General features: G+C 36.7%; 2 protein-coding genes across 3 annotated transcripts in view; one reads left to right on the top strand and one right to left on the bottom strand.

Moving 5' to 3' along the window:
* Positions 1 to 17,321, bottom strand: part of GMNC (geminin coiled-coil domain containing) — a 71,938-nt gene extending 54,617 nt beyond the window's left edge. Inside the window, exons 1-5 of one of the 2 annotated variants that reach the window (XM_063622327.1) lie at positions 17,240 to 17,321; positions 15,318 to 15,492; positions 13,551 to 13,639; positions 12,403 to 12,519; positions 7,037 to 10,083 (exon numbers count right to left, since the gene is read on the bottom strand). In XM_063622327.1, coding sequence (XP_063478397.1) covers positions 9,463 to 10,083; positions 12,403 to 12,519; positions 13,551 to 13,639; positions 15,318 to 15,492; positions 17,240 to 17,242 — 1,005 coding nt within the window. In that variant the 5' untranslated portion in view covers positions 17,243 to 17,321 and the 3' untranslated portion in view covers positions 7,037 to 9,462. Of the gene's footprint in view, positions 1 to 7,036; positions 10,084 to 12,402; positions 12,520 to 13,550; positions 13,640 to 15,317; positions 15,493 to 17,239 lie in introns of those variants that run through there. The other variant, XR_010116803.1, reaches the window with a different exon arrangement.
* Positions 17,322 to 17,731: 410 nt separating this feature from the next.
* OSTN (osteocrin) overlaps positions 17,732 to 21,683 on the top strand; it is a 420,502-nt gene continuing 416,550 nt past the window's right edge. Inside the window, exon 1 of the mRNA XM_063621972.1 lies at positions 17,732 to 17,755. The gene's annotated coding sequence lies outside the window, so the exon portion shown is untranslated. The remainder of the gene's footprint in view (positions 17,756 to 21,683) is intronic.

Genomic DNA, 21,683 nt, shown 5'->3' on the forward strand with positions numbered 1-21,683 from the left:
AGTTACATTACATATAATAAAGAATGTTGGGCTGGGCACTGTGGCTCATGCCTGTAATCCCAGCACTTTCGGAGGCCAAGGCAGGTGAATTGCCTGAACTCAGGAGATGGAGACAAGCCTGGGCAACATGGAGAAAACCAGCCTCTACCAAAAATACACAAATTTAGCCAGGTGTGATGGCATGCACCTGTGATCCCAGCTACTTGGGAGGCTGAGGTGGGAGGATCACTTGAACCCAGGAGATGGAGGTTGCAGTGAGCCAAGATTGCATCACTGCACTCCAACCTGGGTGACAGAGGGAGACCACATCTCAACAACAACAACAACAAAACAAAACAAAAAAAAAAAAAAAAAAAAATCGGAAGTAACCTTCATATGAAGAGGTAATTAGTTAAATATGTTATAGTACATTCACAAAATAGCCATACCATGCATTAATTGAAAATCATATTGCAGAAAAATTTTAATAACCTGAAAATATGATAGTTTTTTATGAAAAAGTAATTATAAACTTACTGTTTGATATATATATACAGATTCACATATACATATGTGTGTATATAAAATTTATTACACATTTTAACACTGTTTTACTAAAAATATGTAAATTCATATGCAAATATCTTAGCTGAAGTAATTTGTGGAAATTGAAAGTTGTAGGTTTTGACATCTTTCTTTGGTAATTTTTGACTTGCTGATAAGCGCCTAATGATTGCCGAAGAGAAGTTCATAGAAGCTCAAATTTGTTTTACTGTACATTTGCACTCCAGTTCATCTCAAAAAGCCTACTCTATTTATTTGTCCAACTAACATTTCACTCTCAACAGCCACTTGTGAGTCCATTTATTGGGAGACCTCAATTCATTGGAATATTAAGAAAAATTACCTTTATTTTTCCCTGTGGCTGATTTTAGCTTTGCTATATTGAATTATACTTTCTATTTTGAGGTAAATATCATAAATATTAGGTCGCTTTTGTCCATGAAACTGAGTCCATGTGTTTTAAACTTTAATCTTATAACTGGTTGGACTGATAACATTGTAACTGATCTCCCTCTTCCAATGTGGGTTAAACGTGTGGTCCAAGGCACTTAAGAATGGAGAGCAAGATCCATTCTCGACATACTTTGTTTTCGTCTCTTATAATTTGGATTCATATCTAGCAAATAAAATGAAGTTTAGCCTATTCTTACTCATAGTTGCTGCTTCCCTGGATAACATGACTAGCTATTGGTGTCCTTTATCTGGCAGGAATAAAAATGCTGTTTTTTTTCCCACATATTGTGGACATATGTCTTGGTTTGGTGACAGTAACCTAAGGTTATATCTATTGCCCCAACATAGCTTCCAGTTTAGTATTTGTCACTCTAGAAATGTCATAGTTTGGACAATAAATTACATAGTTATGCTCCTGGTGTGATATATTTGTGGGGTCTTTCTAGGGACCTGAAAAACTTCTACATAGCTTTGCCTTGACCATTTCTCACAGCTCCTTCTCCTAACTTCAGCTCACACTGTCAGTTGTCTAATCTACAGTCTCTTGCCGCTCAGATCATTGCCTGGGAGATGGGTGGGGAACATAAAGTTAAGATGTCTCAAGTTTATTGAACAGAAGCTTCTGCTGAACTTCTGCAGTGTTTCATCAACCACCACAGTAATGATTTTGTCTTGAAAAATGTTGGGAATCCAGGTTACTCTGCTGTCTCCTCTTTCATTGCCCTGGATCCAGGTCATGTTGCTGCAGCCAGTGGCTATATGAGGAAAAAAGATTACATTCCCTTTCTTGTCATCATTCCTCATCTTCACATGACTCTCTTGCATACTTGCATTTGCCTGCAAAAGGGAAGTTTCCTCCCCCTCTTCTGCTAATGCGGGAAAGGTTAGGAGGGTTAGGATAGGCTCTTTTCTCATTGTATGTTCCAGAAAGATGATGCCCACTACCGTATACTCTCCCTAGTGCTCATGTTATATGTGCAGTACACTTAAGATCTTTACAGAAATATAGGAATATCATGTTTAAAAAATGACCTATAATTTTGAAACAAAACTGGTGGATATGCATCAAGAACAGCTGGTAATTTTCACTACCTACATTCCCATAATTTTGTCTATAAAGGGTAGGCCTGCCTCAGTCTTGAAAAATTGAAAACATTTAAAAAGGACATCTATGAAAATTGGATACCTTTAATAGTTACCATACTGATACCAATGTCAATCAACATGAAAAGTGATACTTTAAGGTTGCAAATAACATATCTAAGCTATTGTCTTGACTCTTTTGGATTTGATATACAGTATTTCCCTTTTATTATTAATAAAACATTCATAGAAGCTCTGTGTTTCATTGTACGGAAGAGTCTGCTGCATTTCAAGAATATATACAGCATTTTATAAAAACCTACCCTGCAGTCAACTGGAAAATTACCATTCTCTACGTAGTCCCCATACTTCGTGCTGTTGAGCTTTTTATTCTACCTCTACCTCTACTTGTTGTGATTCTAACTTTATATGCAAAGAATGTTTCTGATATCATGCCTTCAATGAATCCTTTCCTAGTTTCCCTCCACTTACCAACTGGTAAACTCTTTTAAGACATGAACTATAATGCCTAGAACATAAAATTTCACTTTGAAGACAATAGGAAAACAGTGGGCATTTGTTAAATTGAATCAGTAAAAATATCTCTAACTGATTTAATAGTGTTGCATTTTATGAAGTGTGAAGATTTTCATTTGAGAATTAAATTGAAATGGATTTTTACTCTACGCGAAAGTGAAGATTGAGGATGTATGACAGAAATTTAACATATACACAGTCCTTAAAAGTTATAAGATTATCTCACAAAACTGGTAAACATATAGGGCAAACACTATTATCTCCGTTTTACATGTGGATACACTGGGACTGAGAAAAGTTAAATTAATTTCCAAGAATGACAGTTATGAGTGGAGGAACCTACTTTTTATACTGCAGTCTTTCTTTGTCCATAATATCACTGCACTGTAGGAAAGGGAGTGGGAATCTCTGTATTCGGATCAACTGACATAAATAAATTCTAATAATTACTATAGATATTAAACGGTCTTCTAGAAGCCCATTGCAAGGTCATTGAAAGGATATTTCCATTCATCATCTAGGGCTGTTCTGAGTCACCAGCCATTTTTACTCTCATAGTTAACAGGATGGCTCCCAAGAAACCTGATTCATCCCTTATCATTTCAAAAGGAAGCAGCATGCTAATTACAACTATTGTTGAAATTTGGAGGGAGGACAACAGCATGGGCTAGGTGGGACTAGTCATGGTTCTGAAAAACAATAGAAGAAAAGGCTACGGCTCTGGCAATATGGTGCCCTAATTCCCCAAGGAGGCTGAGATTCCTGGGGTGCACACACGGCTGTATTCATGGGTGGGGCCACCTGGCACTGTGCAGATGCCACTTCCAGGTTCCACTCAAGACTCCCTGTGGGCCAGGGGGTGGAAGAAGAATAATTCTGTGGCTTCTGGAAGATGGCAAATCCTAGGAGAGCAAAATGAAAGGAAGGTGTGTTTTGCCTTTTCCCTGATTATAACAAGGGATTCTGAATTCTCAGTGCATACTCATTACAGGGCTTTTCTTGCTGTCAACTTCACAGCAACTGGAGGGCCCTGAGGGAATCTTTTTAAAGCTCCTGAGATAGTTGGGCCTTATCCCTCAGGGGCTAGTCATTTGGTATTAAGGACTCTCTTGAAATGAGAAATTACCTAGAAATAACCTTTCTATGCCTTATTATTTCAGATTATAAACTTGGCGTAGAAATAAACAACAACAAAAACATCAATCATGTTCCTGAGAAGGTATCAATTAACCACTGATTTCCAAAGTGTGAAGATAGACTGCCTCCAGTGTGTTAGAATGAGTCAGCTTATAAATATGACTAGTCACTGTTTTACTTTCCCTTTGAGTTATACTGAAAAGGAATGACAGTAAAGTTAGTAATGCTATCACTTGAACAGGTATAAAATTTATTTTCTGTATTAAAGGAAGAAGAGAAAGATTTTCATAAGGATCATTTATACACTGCTACTTTAGGCTTTAATATTAGTAATAGTAATTGAGAAACAGATTTATTTCCCTTTATTTGAATTTTTTTGTTTAAGAATCATATTAATACTTTTGAACCATGATAGCCCACCTTTTCCATCCTACTCTCCTCATCCAAATTTCTGAAATGGTTTTCAATGTATACACTTCTCTCTTTTAAAATGATAGAGGATGAATTAGGTCTCTTGTGAACAAACCCTGTTAGCAATAATGAGATTCTTCAGCACCAGAATATCCTTCTGTTGAAAGTAAGCAAAGGTTTAAGAGTTCCTCCATACTTTACACTTCCATCTCTGAGGTTTGTAATAGTCTCTTAACAGTCTGTTGACTGTAAGCGTATTTGCTAGTGCCAAATATTATCATTATGTATGATAGTGATAGAGACAGGAGACAGCCAAGTGTCCCCAGTGAAACCCTGCCTTCAAGCCTAAAACAGCCTGGAGGCTGAAAAACCGGCCTGCTGGTTCCGGATGAAGCAGTCCAGATGACTGGATGAAGCAGTCAGTTTCCTGACTGAGTCTGTCCAAATAATGCCCACCTGTGCACTGGGAAGATAGGGAAGAGCCTGAAGAAATTTGCGTCCGTTGGCAGGAGTGAGGAGCCTGGCCTCTCCTGTTCCTATGTGGTGAGCTGGGATTTCAATATGTAAGGCAGGAAACCTGCCTGCAGGACTGACTCTTTGCTGAAAGTTATTTTTCCTTTTTCCTTTTCACCTAATAAATTCCACTCCTCACCCTTCTGTGTGTCCGCAAACCTAATCTTTCCTATTCATGTGACAAAAAACTGGTTTTAGCTGAACAAAGGAGAAAGTTCCGCAACAATAGTAGAAAGGGTATTAGACCTAACATCAGCACCAGGGTTTATCTTGGGCCTCAAATATTATAATGTGGCCCATATAACACTTAGAACCAGTTTTCTCATCTTTAAAATAGAAATAAAGACATGAAACACATTGTGATAATATGTTTGAAATAACTTACATCAATCACATCCCTATTCAAGGATTACTTAAAGTAAGTGAAGTTTATTCATAGTTTTCTCCAAGGAAAAAAAATACCACTGTAAGAAAACTAAATAAAATCCAGGTTATCCATGACTGATAACAAGATAATCTCCATGTAGTGACAGGTTACTGCCCTGAGAGGCAAGTCTCAAATCATTGTCTCTTGATATTAATCTTTCCCTGAGGAAAATATGGCTATATACCTATATAGTGGCCTCAAGATAATCCTGCTCAAAATTTTCATATGCAGATACCCTAATCTCTTCATAATTCCTCATGGTATAACTAAAATCAATCTGGAACATTTAACTGAGGCTTTATTCATTGGAGGTGGAATGTCACAAAACTAGAGAATATTTTGTGAGATGTTGATTGCTCTTTAAGCTCACAGATCTTACCCCATGTTGGTTTCTGTCATGCTTTTGTAAGGTGAGTGTTATCTTAACACCATTCAATAATCTATTCCTAATCATAGCCTTGCTTGAAATCCCAAACCAGATTGCTGACATTTTTTGAGCACATAGATCCAACGATACTGGAAATATAAACATCAATGATGAGAGCCAATTATTCCCTTGCTTTGATTAAGCATATTTAAATTATGTTTCTCTCATTTATAGCTAAGTTAGTTTTAACACATATTTCGTCCATATATCCTCAGCTGAGCCTGAACCAGAGGCTGTATCTCAGCTGAGGCTATATCTGTTGAATAAATACCTCCATTATTAATCATACTACTATTTCATACATTTGAAAATTGACATGCTTTTTTTTCTGTGACAAAATTTACAGAATAAATGGGCACATAAAACTTTTTCTTGGTTCGTTGCTCCATTTGCTAAAAAATGTTTCCAAAATAAGGGCCAAAAGTAGGATTAAGTTTTTGTCATTATTTATTAGCTATAAATTAATTACAAAATTGACTCTTACATATAATTAGAAATATTTCAAATTATATAGAAATCATATTATTTAAAATATTAAGTGTTATATTTAACAATTGCAGGATATTTGATACAAGAATTAAAACTGGATGTCTGGTTATGTTTATAGAACAAAAAATACAGATAAAAATATGAAAAATAAGTTGAAAAACATACACTATATATTTGTAGCTTGAAAACCAATTCTATTTGGTTTAGTGAAATATAAAGAAAAATATCAGAATTTAATATTTAATCTTATGTGAATCTTTTGGTAAACTGAAACACAGGTAAAATTATATACCCTGACCTTACAAGCAAGATGTAATATTTATCAAAAACTTATCACTGGATATATTAACGCTATACTTTTCTCCACATCTATGCTACAAGTGAGTTGTTAAATCCATTTATCATACTTTCTTTAAAAAAGTCATTTTTTTGAATTAAATCAAATAATTTTTTCCGTTAATTCATATTGTTCCTTTTCCTCAAATTTTTCAAACTTACAGATTAGCATCACTGAAGTCTTAAATAATCTCATTTATTTAACGTCACCTTCATAGCTGAAGCTTAACAACATCCTTTTTTTCCAGATACTAGTGAGATATGAGTATGATTTATTTTTCAGATGATCAGAGGACATTGGAAAATTTAACAAATTGATACTGGATTCTAATTTTTATTTGTGGCTAGTTAAGAGAGTAGTGTACCCAGAAGGCACTGGACTCTAAGCCACTTAACATTTGAAAGCCTCATTAATGTGCCCTAGAGAAGGGAAAGAACCATCAAGCCCTAAATGCTGAAGACATTAGTCTGGCCATAGACATCATACAAAGAAGTGCAAATACACAGGATTATGGTTACAAACCAGGAGAAGAAAATCTGCTATTAGGGAATGTTAAGCATGGTGTAAAAATAGTTATCACAATCACAAAAGACTTAGTTTTTATTTCCCACTATAGCTTAAAATATTAACTGTGGTTTACTAGAGAGACACAGTGAAGCCATATAAGTAAAACATATACTCAGGTGAAAGAAATTTTTAATTTCTCAAACTTGAACAAAATAATTTTCTATACATAATTTAAATGGATATTAAATATTTATAGACATGATTTCAAAAACGTGGCAATTGTCTTCCATAATATCATCCATGATATATGCCAGGAAAACATCACATTTTATCCCAAATGTTCTGTAATATCTTTAAACTGGGCCAAAATTAAGTTTCATTTAAAAGCTATCAAAAGCTATGACATTTTATGTGGTTTTGTTTTATATACCAAATGCATTGTACTAAGCCTGGGTGTATCCTCATGGTACTTAACACATGATAAGGCACACAAAGAATGCAAAATAAATATTTGTTAACGGATACATTTCCTTTAACAGCTTGATTATTAGACGTTCAAAATTAGTTATATTACTTTCTCAATTCCTAGTGTCGTAAAGTACAATAATTCGAATTCTTAAATATCTTATTCTAAAAAGAGACAAATTTCACCAACCAGGGGCACAGACACTAGAATGTAAAAGGCACAGTTATTTATTTTATTTTATTTTTTAGAAAATGGAATGTGTTCTACTTATTAAAGTACTCCAGAGAGTAATACTAATTACTGTATTGGATTTTCTTCATAAATTATTTTTAAAAGTGGGTGGTAACAAAACTTTATAAAACAGACCTTTTGCTTACATCACCAAAATAAAGCAACAACCAAACAGAAACACCAATGAAAGGCATGTCTTTGTTACAAAGAATCCTAACCAACACAGTTGACCTACGAGATATTGGTTGTGTAAGATGACTTACTGAGATGTGGAAAAGAGAAAAATGAGAACAGGTTTCAACATGAAAGATTTCATCATTAATTGAAGTTTGTCCAAAAAACATAGGTGCACATGCAGGATGTGCAAATTATTCTGGGAATGATAGGGGTCTTGAAAGATGGGAAAGAAGAAAACTAGCACAAGCACTAAAAATATATTGTTTCAAATTTAGAAATATGAAGTCCTTGATAGCAATATTTATATGTGATCTATCCACACTTATTTAAAAATTAATACATATCTATTTTTAGATGCAAATTATTCTTACACAGTTACACTGAGTTAACCGCAAAATGGGCTCTAGAAAAAGAGTACTGTGATCAGAGCAATGATTTCTAATGTTAACTTCAAATGACTTATATTTTTGAATTTTATTAATTGTACATAAAGTTTACCCTACATAATACTTGCAGTGCCTATCTAAAGACTTCTCTTTAGTTTCTTCAGTGACCTGAAACTGCCATGTTGGAGTAAATCTGATAGGACCCAGCCTCAATTCATAGAATATTAGTAAGTATCTAGTCCAACTTCTGTCTTCTACAGCTGGGAAACTGAACCTTCACAAAAGGGAAGTCGTTTTCTCAAAGTCATAGCAGATGAGTAGGTCTAAGTCTCATGATGGTGGCCATAGTGTCTAAATTGCTTGTATTTTATCACCATCACATAGCATAGCGCCTGGTACAAAGTAGGCATTAGGTATTCTGCAGATGTCTTGGGTGGACTGATCAATGAAAAAACGAATATGTGAATGAATGAATGAATGAATGAGACAATGGCTGAGCTAGGTTAGTCTATTTCCAGCAATAGGAATTTGTCAGCATCTGGGTAGTTGCAGATGATGACTAGTTTTGTTACCACAGTCCCTCAAAATGTTCTTCTTGGAGTCATGTTGGTTAAAGAAACCATGCTGGGTACCTATAGAAGCTGATACATCATAAGGCATTTAAAAATAATTTAAATTCCTTGTAATTTTAAAACTTATCTGTGATATTGATTATTAGTGGAGTTACAGTTGTTTTAAGAGACTTTGTCAATGCCACCATGGGGCACTGAACTTTTTGAACTGCCATGAACATAGCACTACACACACCCATATTATGTCTTCAGGAGTAGTGGTGATGGGCAAAGACACTTGTTCCTACCCCACCCTCAGCTATTTGAACATGCAGTAGCAAGTACTTGAAGCAAAAATAGGGCTCATTCTAAAGGCGTTTTCAGAAATGACAAAGGGAGAAAAGTAAAAGGGCTGTGAATATTTCAACTACTTAAAAGAGGAAACTCTGTTAAACTGGTTATAATTGGAAAAATGTTATCTGGGTCTTAAAGGAATATACAAGTGAGTGGAAAATACTTTTTCAAGTATAGGGCGAAGAGAGGACGTCAATAGCAGGTATTGGTGTGTAAACAAGTCAAATTTAGGTGAAAGAAGCGCGGACATGTTTCATTATGGATGCTTGGAAGCCATTCCCTGCAGATTTAAGTGGGTAATTGAGAGCGACATTTAAAGTGGCAGGAGACAGTCTAAGCAATAGCTTCTGTGTTCCACATAGTCAAATTCAAGTGCAAGAGAGGTCTTTGTAAACAGAGTTCATGGCAGTGCTTTGTGATAAAAGAGGGGTCACTAAGACTGCTTAGGGACCCAGGTAAACTTCCAGCCTCCCTCCTCATCTCGACACACAAAGGCTTGTCCCTGGTGGAAGGAATGAGTTTTCACATTACAATGAGGGCTCAGGGATGTGGAAAATGCCATCTCTGTCTTGTTGGGTGACACATTAGCAGTATGGTAAGGAAGAGTTTTCAGCCCCACTGGGGGATTTGAAAGTTGAGAAAGGATGTGGAAATCTTCTCCATGAGTGGCAGTGCTGTGCAAGGGGGTTGTTCTGTCACCTCTATAGTCAATTGGCATATCCTCTCTGGGGATATTTTTATAATCAACTGCATCATCCGGACACCGGGAAAATGTGCTGGCGACTCTTCTGGGACGAGATGCGAGGGCACTGTAGTTAGCTGATAAGGTGTCATCGATAGTGTCAAGGTCTTTTAACCCAAGTGTTTGAAGGACCCAGGGATCCACAGGGGGCCCAGCTTGTTCTTCACAGTTAGCAAATTCACTAGAGAGGTTTCTTTTGGCATTTTTGGGATGGGGAATCTCAGCAGGAGAGTATCTTTGCTCTTTGGATTTTCTCTTCCCCTTCCTGAATTTTCCACATGCTTTGGAGAACTCATCAGATGAGAGCAATTTCTAGGGAAGTGATATTTGAAAGTTATACTTTTTTCATATATTTACTAGTTAACTAAATTATTTCAAAAAAAAGATTAAGTTTCTCTTCACACACAAGTAAGATGGATTGGATTAGCTTGTTTGTAAAGTAAAATCTGTGATGACAAGTTACTGCCTAAAAACTCTAAATCATATTTTTTACTCAATTGTTTTAAATGTTGAAAGGACCAGATGATATTTTTAAGATCTCAGCACAGGCAAGTTATTATTATTATAGCAATAATGGCACTATCATTTTTTAAGTTATCTTTTGTAAAGAAACTATTATTTATTTATTTATTTTTATTTATTTTTTTTTTTGAGACAGAGTCTTGCTCTGTCGCCCAGGCTGGAGTGCAGTGGCACGATCTCGGCTCACTGCAAGCTCCGCCTCCAGGGTTCACGCCATTCTCCTGCCTCAGCCTCTCCGAGTAGCTGGGACTACAGGCGCCTGCCACCACACCCGGCTAATTTTTTGTATTTTTAGTAGAGACAGGGTTTCACCGTGGTCTCGATCTCCTGACCTCATGATCCGCCCGCCTCGGCCTCCCAAAGTGCTGGGATTACAAGCGTGAGCCACCATGCCTGGCCATTTATTTTCAATAATATTTATATTTATTTATAATATAAATGTTTATATTTATTTATAAATATTTATAAATAATATTTATATTTATTTATAAATATTTATAAATAATATTTATAAATAATATTTATATTTATTTAATATTTATAAATAATATTTATATGATTTATAAATATACATTTATATAAGTAAATATTCATAAATTTATATGAATAAATATTTATAAATAAATATAAGCATTTATATTTATTTATGAACAATATTCTTTATACAGAATAGGTTTTTCATGTATAAATGAACTATCATTTACTACAATTTATAAATCACTGATTACATGTATTATCTCATGGGATATAGATGTTATTAAAATCTTCATTAATGAGGAAACTAAAGCACAGACATATTAATGACTTGCTGAGAATGATTTAGCTTGGACATAAACCTAAGCCACCCAAATCTAGACAGATCCTCTGATTACACACTATACAACACTGCTTCTTCTTATTTCATTAACTTTCAAAGCACTTCCAAGATATATTATTATATTATTCTAAATATTGGAAAATTATTCAGACTGACAGATAAAACTGCCTAGTTATTACCACTTAATAATATAGTAAGTGTCCTTTTATGGAATGGTGGCTGCAGTTAGGAGCCCAGGCAAACAACTAAGATGTATTCTCTTTTTAACAAAGGCAACTGAACTGTAAAGAAATCAAATCTGGTGTCTTCTATTCTCTGAACTGCTCTATTTGGTAAGAGTAGCAAGAAGCATCATCAATTTAGATCAAATAATACCAAGTAATGTAACTTGTCTAGAAGTATGGAAAAGATTGATGATGAAAGCATTAATAATAACATAATGGCAAATAGATAATAAAAAATTGAAAGGCAAAGAATTGAGCATGAACAAAAAAGGACCATAAGTAAATTATTTATCCCTGAGTTAGAAATAGCTCATTTTAAAAGTGGAGAAAAAATGAAAAGCAAAGAATTCAGCATGAACAAAAAAAGACCATAAGTAAATTATTTATCCTTGAGTTAGAAATAGCTCATTTTTAAAGTGGAGAAAAAATGAAAAGCAAAGAATTCAGCATGAACAAAAAAAGACCATAAGTAAATTATTTATCCTTGAGTTAGAAATAGCTCATTTTAAAAGTGGAGAAAAAATGTGAATTAAATGATAATGTACTTGTATATGCCTAATTGCCTAATGGAATTTGTAAATGCCAAATCAAGAGATTTGGGCTCCAGCAATATTCCCAGCATTTTAGATCTAGCAGAATTTTTAAAAGATATTTGAGACCATCCATTACAGATGAAGTTAAGTGAGGATCTAAGTAAGAATGATTTGCCTAAAGCCAAACGGATCATTAAAAGAAGTGTTTTTTAGATGTGCTTCCCATACCAGTATTCCATCCATCTAACTCTGCCTTTTGATTAACCCTGATTGTCTCAGCAACCCCCACCCTCAACTGGCTTTTGATTTGTAAGCAACTTCTTTCGTAATATAAGACTGACATCTGCAATCTAGGTACTTCAGAGAAATGATAGATAAAAATTCTTGTGAAAGAGCCGTATTTCCTTAAGAGAAACCATCCATCTTATAAATGCATATCAAGATACACTGTTGAATCAAGGAGTTTTACTTAAATCATTTCCTTTCTCAAATCACCGCTTTGTTCTTATAAAGTGGATACATACATCATACATACCTTGGCCTTTTCTTCAAGACATTTAACCAAAGCAGAATTCAGGTATTGTCTGAGGTGATTATTCTCTTCGTGTAACCTAGCGAGTTCTTCTTCCTTCTGCACCAGGGTATCTTGCAGCTACAAAAAGCAGACAGTGTTGAAGGCTGCACCACTATATTGACTTTGTAACCTTATAATAACGCCACTGCTCCTTAACTGCCTTAAACTTGATGCTTGTTTGTTGTATGAGCACAAGAACAGGGAGCCCTCATCCTGAGAGGCTTAAATTAAATCTCCATCCCCTGAACACCTAGTTGTTCAGCTTTGTGTTCTGCATTTTCATTCACTGCAAAGCGTTTGGAGAGATTATAATAGACTTTTAAAATTGTAACCACAAGGGAATCAGGTAGATATGAGGGAAAATGAGCTGCATGCAACTGTTTAAATATAGAAAATGATGTTTAGGAAGATGTTGCTGGACTCCTTCCTTGCACTTTTAAATAAATAAATAAAAATAGAGGTGGGTCGGCTTTTTTCAGCCTCAGATTGATCTGTCTGTATGTCCAGTAGATTAAATATAGAAAATGATGTTTAGGAAGATTTTGCTGGACTCCTCCCATGCATGTTTAAATAAATAAATAAATAAATAAATAAAAATAGAGGTGGGTCGGCTTCTTTCAGCCTCAGATTGATCTGTCTGTATGTCCACTGGATTCAATTACCCATCAGGGGCAAAACTAATACAACATGGAAAAAAGCAATCTTAGGAAAATATTTTGTAATCATTCTCTCTTCTCCAAGTATTAGCTATGGGTATGGTTTAAAAGCACTGTCACACTCATTATATCATTTGATCTTTTCAAATGCCCTCTGAGATAGGCAGTACAAGGATTACAATTCCATAAATGAGGAAAAGGAAAAGGATTCAAGGTCATACGGCTAAAATGCGTAAAGTGAGAGCTTGACTGCAGACCTTTCTAGAGTGTCTTCGTTGTTTTTCTTTTCTCTGACATTGATCATCTAACTTTGATCTCTCTGTGGACACAGCAGTCACTTTGGTTCTAAACTGAGTCAGCATGAATTTCAAAAGGGAAAAGAAGCAAGATATTAACAGTGGGGAATGGACCACACAGAACATGGCCAGTCTCAATGTTCTGACTTACACATACCTGCTTATTTCTGTAGAGCTGAGAGGAAAGCTGAGCCTCTTCCCAGGAGCACAAGTCCGGAAGAGGAAAATTTGAGTCACTGAATGATTCTGTGAAAATACAAATCGATAACTGAGAAAATAATCTTGTAGTTTCTGTGTAATAAAGAAACTTATCAAATAAAATCAGAAAGTTTAATAGGTTCAATTATTTTTCTTCAACAGCTATTGCTGACATATGGGAAAACAAGACATTTAAAGTTTTTTTAGAAAAGGCAAGCAAGCTGTGAGAGACAAATATTTATACACTGCATGACATAGCAGTTAAAGAGGTAAATTTTTTAAGCAGTAAGGGGTCACATTCTTGCCTAACATATGTATTCCTGCTGGATAAATTAATAAAGACTGTCCAGTCTTTGTCATTAATTTATGCAAATACTTATTGATCTCCCCCCAAACTCGGCATAACATTGCAATTCCATTAGGTTTTTCTAGTTTTTATCTTATTTTCTAAGCTTTAGCACTTGATAATATACTGTTTGGCTCTATAATTAAATTCTAGTCTGTAATGCTACCAGTTTCTCTGCCTGTCTGCCTGCCTGTCTGCCTGCCTGTTTTAATCTAACGGACTGTATTTATTTGGAATTTTATGTGGTAACATTTTCTACTTTAAAACAATTTGGACCTTGCTTCTTTGAAGGTCTTAATGAAAATCTCAAAACTGTGCCCAGACCGTATCTGTTTCAACTGTTCTAATCTGTATATTTTATAAATGTTTTTTCAAAGTGACTTTTCCCCCCATATTTGACAGTTAGCTCTATCTATCAATAAAAAACTATGGTTGGGCATACTAACCGGGTCTACTTTTACTTTCTTTTCTTCATCTACTACGGTTTAGACTCTTATCCTTCTCTGGTTATACTGTTGATACTGAAATATTTTTGATTAAAGTGAAATGATGAGTAAGGAGATAGGAATAAAATGGCATAAGTAGTTTGGGTTCACATTCTTGGGCATTTTGCTTTTACTGTTGCTTGTAGTGGAAAGCTAATATTCAACAACGTCCTCCCTGACATTTAAGTGTGCTTTTAATATTTGGGGTTCCTTTGTTTGTGTCTTTTTAAAAAATAAAACGAATCATGTGGCAGAACCAACAGTATGGATATTTAATTCTGGGGTGTCTGAGAATTCTTTAAGAATCTTGAGTGTTTAACACAGACATTTCTTTAATATTTATAAATATTGCTCATATGCCACAGATCAAAATTAATATGTCATTTTACGTCAATGCTGTACTTCTCTCCAAAGTTGAAGCTTTTTTTGTGTGTAAAAGGGAATCCTTTTTCTACTTCTAACACGCTATCCATGGAACTTCCTCTATGAAATAAAAATTAAGTTAGTATTTCTTGCTTTTCTCTCAAACTCAGGGAAACTTTCCTGAATTCCAAAAGAAGCGTTCCAACTGGTATCCTCATTCTAAAGACATGCTGCTGGTGTGTTGTTTATAAAACTTTGATCCAGACTCACACTCCCTCAGTGAGATAGGACTCCCCAAGAACTGTACATTATAGGGAGAAATACATGCTATCCAGTGGGCAAGGTAAAGAATCCCATTTTCACTATTTGGCAAGTGTAAAGCAGCAGCTTTATGACTGTAAAAATCAGGAGTCCTTGGGTTTAAATTTTCCATATCGTCCCTTATTCTAGAGTCCTAGCCCATGATGCTCTGCAGCCACGGGTATGGAAAAGAGCTCCAGATCTATCAGGGAAGCAGAAGAGCAGAACTTACCCTGTGCCTGTGGTGCTTGTTGGAGCTCTCTGTTGTCCAGGAGACCAGCAGCCCAGAAAGAGACCCAAGTCTCCGTGGAAACGTCAACACTAGATTCTGACGTTGTAGTGGAATACGGGCAATTATAGCTCTGGCCTCCTACAAAGTACTGGTCTTGGCAAGGCAGAATGGTGTTCTGTGAAATTCAGTATGGGGGGAGTGAGGGGTCCCAAAAGATGGGGTGATGGAGATTTAGAAGGGGGAAAGGGTGGGAGAAATACCGAAATTACATGCAGTGAAATATAAAGAAAAAAAATCAGAAAAGGTGTTAAGTATAGATCCATATTAATTTGGGGGTGGTGAAATTATAACTACTAAAAGGGAATGAGTTTCTTGGTTTACCCAGAATTTCTCTTAGGCCCTCGGAGCAAAAGAGCAGACTAGCATTGAATGGGTGAAATCTGTACATATCCAGGAGGATTCTCTGTTGCAACGTCCAGCCCGTCTAATAGTCTACCCAGATCTAAATAAAGGGAATTCTACTTAATGATTCAAAACCATAAGAACTATTTGGTTCTTTCTAGCAAATACCTTAATTATATTTCTAAAACTCCTGAAGGACAAAGAACGCAGAATGCTAAAGCTGAAATGGGTATGATATAATATAGACTGACCTCTTCATTTTTGTTTCTGAATCATACTTGCCTCATTCCTTCCTTTTTCCTCCCTCTGATCTAACATACTGCTGGCTCATAGTCCATCAATCTATCTGTCTGTCTATCTATCTATCATCTATCTATCATCTATCTATCTATCTATCTATCTATCTATCTATCTATCTATCTAATCTATCTCTGTCCCAGAGATAATCAAAACATTTTGCTCCCAATACTAAGCACAGGAGCATAAAGTCGCTCCAAGTAAACGTATAATCAAAGCTGAAAGAAGTTCGTTAGCAAAGACAGCAAGCTCTAGTTCTGTCCATCACTAGGGCTCAATGTCCCTCCAAAGTTATCCTGCCACTAACTGGCATGTGCTCTCCACTGTGTTCTGATCCAGTGAACACTCTCCTGCCCTCCACTTCTTGAACCTCAAACACACAGTCTTTCCAAAAGTCCAGGCAGGGGCAGGTATGCAGCCTTCCTGGGTTAATTTGTACAACACCAAATTTAAATTATTTGTCAATGTTTAATCAGGTAAAAGCCATTCATTTTAGCAGAGCCCAGCTTTGGAAAAATTCTTTTTGACTACTACAGGGCTTCTTTGGGCATTAACACAAGCAGAGAGAAAACAAATAAGAAGAAAAAAGAGAAAAAAAAGTGAAGTCAGTTCAATCACACTTTGTTAATGTTCTCGGTAAATTAAGTTTTGAAAAATTCCAGTTCTGAAGCAAGTCCAGCTTGGGCAGTGCAGACCAAAGAAATTCAACCAAAAGTTTATCAAGTGCAATTTTCTCTTATTTTAAAGGCATGTTTGCAGACTCCTTCCCTGAGGTTTTTTTTTTTTTTTTTTCTTTTGGAATCAGAGCTAGGCTATTATGCAATTGATACCTGAGAAGAAAACAAACTTCAAATATCCCTAGACAAGGTCATGTCCAAGTGTTTGCAAATATATGTATAATCTAGAGGAAGAGGTAGAATGAAAAGTGAGTGCAGGTGGAGGGGGAAGTTGGGGAGAAAGTAAGGAAAGTAGTAATAACAGAAAGAGAGAGACAGGGCGAGAGAGAGAAAGGAGAGAAAGAAGAGGGAGAGAGGGCGAGAGAGAGAGAGAAAGCGGATAGAGGATACTAAAAGAGAGACAGGGCAGCAGAGAGGATCTGTTTTAATTGGCGGGTAGCAGAGAAATCTTGCTCCCAAGGTGGAATAAATTCTAAATGCAAAGCTTATTAACTTTCAGAGACCCAAGTTTGCCAGCAGACTAGCTAACGCCAGTTCCTCACTTACCATCTTGCAGTGGAAGAAAGCGCTGCAGAAACTGAGCCCACTCAATTTTTCAGTAAAACCCGTGGGAGCTTTAAATGAGACTGAGGGGAGGAGCTAGGAGAGGCGAGTTCTAATCTGCGGGAGCTCCCGGTGACGCCCAGAGCTCCCGGCGAGCGCCGCTCTCTGATTTGGTGAGAGGCTGTCAAACTGGTGACGTGAGCCAGGAGTCACCCAGCAGAAGACAAAGTCACTCGCGCTCTGGGCGACCACCGCGCCGGGACCAGGGACCTGCCGATCTGGCCACCAGCCGTGGTGCAAAGGCAGGACCCCTGGCCCTCCCGCTCCGGGTGCGCGGCGCTGCTTCAAACCCGGCCCCAGTGTGGACTCGCCGCGGGCGGGGAGACGGGCGGCGGAGGCTGGCGGCGACCCCGCAGCCGGGACCGAGGCGAGGGCCGGGCTCCCTCCCGCTCCACGCGCAGCGCCGGGCAGGGCCGAGCCGGACCGGGCGGGAAGATGGTCCGGGTGCCTGGACGTGGGGTAAGAAAAGCCCAAACCGGCATCACAGGGGTCAAGGGACCCTTTAGGGAAGCCCATCTAACTGGCCGCAGAGTTAGTATGCTTCCTGTGTATTTTTTTCTGGCTACGCGATAACAATATTAACTTGCTGCATGACGTTGTCAATTGACTTTTTTTTTTTTTTTTTTTTTTTTCTGTTGGGTGTATCTTACTTTCCCCTATTTCTGAAGTGAGTGTTAAATGTGGAGGTGATATATATCCATTCTGGAATGTAAGCTTCACTAGAATAGCAATTCCTGTTTATTTTGTTCCCTGCTGTCTCCAAAATACCAGGAAGGCTTTCTCACATGTAGTAAGTGCTCAACAAAGATTTGTAAAAAGAATTAATTAAGCTACAAATTTCGGAATCCAAGTATCTTTTTATATTGTACCTTTCTTCACATTATAATAAAATAAATGATTATAATTAAGAAAACTTGGTGTATGTTAATATCTTTCAATTAAAGCGTTTGATTTCGTCTGTCTTTTACCTTTTGTTCTCACAGTTCCTATTATGTTATATCTAGAGGAGAAAGAGGAGTAGCATCATCTTTAAAACCACTTAGCCACCACTAATAGCCAACTTTTATTTCAACTTACTAACATAATAGATATAAAGCAATTTACATTAACCCTGGGAGGCAAGTACTCTTATTGTCTGGTTTAACAGGTTGACCGATGAAGCACTAACATTAAGAAATTTCACCAGTTATTATACAATTAAGAAGTAGCAGACTTGGGATTTGAACCCAAGCTGGCTGAAGCATCCATGCTCCTAGCTCCATGCATGTGGTATCTGACCCACCCTGGCTTATGTCCACTGCACATTATGGACATTTATGTAATGGTTACTCTTAAGGGTGGGTTGTGTTTCCCCAAATTCATATGTTAAACCCCTAACCCCAAAGTTACTGTATTTGGAGATAAGGCCTTTAAAGAGGGAATTAAGTATAAATAAAGTCATATGTGACCCTAATCCAATAAAACTGGTGCCCTTATAAGGGACACCAGGGGTGGCACACACACAGTAAAGGCCATGTAGGGGCACCGTGAGAAGGCACCTGTCTCCAAGCCAAGAGGAGATGGCTCAGGGGAAACCAACAACCCAGCCAACACCGTGCTCTCGAAATTTCCGCCTCCAGAATTTTTGGGGTAAAAAGAATTCTGTCGTTCAAGCTATCCCGTCTGTGGTATTTTGTTATGGTAACCCTAGCAAACTAACACCAGACAGGGAGTAGGAATTGAGAAAACTTCTGATCCTGTTCTGTACAGCTCTTTCTCTAAAATAGTTTTGACTGTTATTTATATTTCCTTGAACTATACTTAAGACCCACAGCACTTAGCAAGGTGACTAGCACAGGGCAGATACTTACTAAGTGCTCTGCGTCCGAATTTAAGAAAAGAATAGACGATGAAGAGGAAGAAGGTGCCAGACTTGCTGGGGCCCTTTCCTCCTGTTCCAATACTGTTCATTTGCAAGCTTTTTTTTTTTACACGAAGTTTTGCTCTGTCCTCTCTCACCAGGCTGGGGTGCAGTGGCGTGATCTTGGTTCACTGCAACCTCTGCCTCCCAGGTTCAAGCGATTCTCCTATTTGTAAGCATTTTTAAGTGAACAGTACCAGGTTTGGGTGTCACTGCCTGTAAAATAGGTGAACCGGCTTATTCTACATGGACTCATTTCAGAGAGTGACATGAGTGGTCCCCTCTCTGCCCTCACTGCATATTGGGTAAGGACGCACTGGCAGTATCACCCTGACATCAGAAGAGGAAACCGATCAAAACCCATTTAAGTTGTAAGAATCAGTGATTTTGCTCAGGGCGAAGAACTCATGTTTGTAGTCCTCCCAACATAGAGTCTGTTTGGCAAAACCCCAGTTAGTTTTGTGATGAGCACCAGGAGCAGAAAAAGGAGGATCCAGTTGTTTTACCTTTTTGGAAGCTGTCACAAATGAGACATGAACCTCTAACAGATATAATTTCTTGGGCCCGAAAATGATACAAAATGGGCGATTGAACAAACACAGTATGAAAACAAAGACCATAGGCTTTTGATACAAATGTACCTGGATTCCAATTTCTTCTCTACTGTCTGAAATTGAATCACCTGGAATTATATTATCAAAGACTCTAAATCCTCAGGTAACTCATCTGGCAAATTAGGAAAGCAATACATACCCAAAAGGTTTATTAAAAAGCTGACCACTAATGCTTATAAAATTACTATTTTACTGTCTAAATTATGTATTCATGATAGTAGCTGTTTTTACTATTAGAGATAGGGAATTCTGCCTTTGATCAGATGCATGCTGCCGTGCTTTTTTTTTTTTTGTTAAAAGTAACTATAAATGAAAGGTACATTTGTAAAATAAGGTGTTTGTTTTTTGAGGGCTAGACATATTTTTCAACAGTCTTTGATGACCTTTAAGCACACAAGTGTTTTACAAATCATTAACTACTCTAGCTTAGTAGGAGTGGGAGTATAGATAGTGATTCAGAAACCCTAAAGTTAAACAGTGAAGAAGTATTAACAACTGAACATAAGTCAGAAGATAAAGCTTTCTTCAAATCATAACAGATGGAAAACATTTTAAATTCTTCAAATTTGATTTATGTACATCTTAAATATAAGCCTTATTATTATTATTGTTGTTGGTTTGAGAACTTTTTTTTGAAAAGTTCATCAGGTAAACAATAATATAAAATCTTTTGGCAGTTTTGTTTTCATGTGTATGGACGAAGTGCATCTTTCTTAGTGTGTAGATGTAACCCATATAGATGATTTTCTTCTGTGAACAATATGATCAGTTGAATACTGCCTTTTGTATTGTGTCTAAAGGGATGGTGTTAAGGGGGAGGTGACTAGTAACAACCTAGTTGTTGAGTCATTGTACTGCCCCTGCCAGGGCAAAAATATATTTTAAAAATGGGAGGTAATTTGACCTGCACACAAACCAAGTCTGCAGACGGGAAAGCTCAGAGTGTGATCAGAGGTAGACTGAGGAGATAAATAGATTGGCATATGGACTGTTCTTTCATTTCACCCCCGGAGAACACTTTATTTGATTACCCCATTAGGGGATTCTGTAACATATATAATAAAGAACAATTTTTAATTTATCTTTACAAACATAGCTTCAATAGCTGACCCTCCATGCAAAACACAAAAACAAAAACACAAAAACAAACAAAAAACCACAGCATTTCTGTTTTCACTTGTAGGTGAAGAAAAATGTATCCTTAGAGAAAATTCAGTGCAGTAGATGGTTTTCATTGGAAGATTTAGCATTTGTGTTGTTTAGAATATCTGGAGAACCATGACAGATTCAGTTTGTTGACCCATAGTTATTAAATGTACCCCACCAAAGTGATGTGCAGAAATCAATCATGTTGATATTAGTAGAGACTTGTCTACTACCTACTATTACCTGCAAGTAACATAGCTTTCTGGTAGCCTTCATATGTGTACTTATCTATGCAGTGGTAAAAAATTGTTTCTACATGAACAAAAGGCATAGAAAAGCAAGTCAACTGTTAATTCTGGCATTAGAAAAAGTCAGGAAAGCTATATTAGGTTATTAGCCAGGAAACAGAAAGACCTTAGGTAACCTAAAAAGTGAAATGTTCCATTTGGGTGTAATTCAGATGAGCTCTATATGGAAATGTGATGTGTGTATGTGGAGATTTATAATACTGTTTTATTGGATGTTTCAGTGAGAATGCATTTTAATAACTTTAAAACTATCCAGTCCTTTATTTATTGACTCATTAAGTGATAGTTTAATTTTTCAGTTATATTTTATTGCATTTTATTAAGGAAAATTACATACTAGAGTGATATTCACAGCTTTCAAGATTCTCAGTCTAGCTCATATATTTTAAATATCACCTACCCACTTTATATTTTTCTGG

The sequence above is a fragment of the Symphalangus syndactylus genome, chromosome 17 (genome assembly GCF_028878055.3).
Source record: "Symphalangus syndactylus isolate Jambi chromosome 17, NHGRI_mSymSyn1-v2.1_pri, whole genome shotgun sequence".
Classification (NCBI taxonomy): domain Eukaryota; kingdom Metazoa; phylum Chordata; class Mammalia; order Primates; family Hylobatidae; genus Symphalangus; species Symphalangus syndactylus.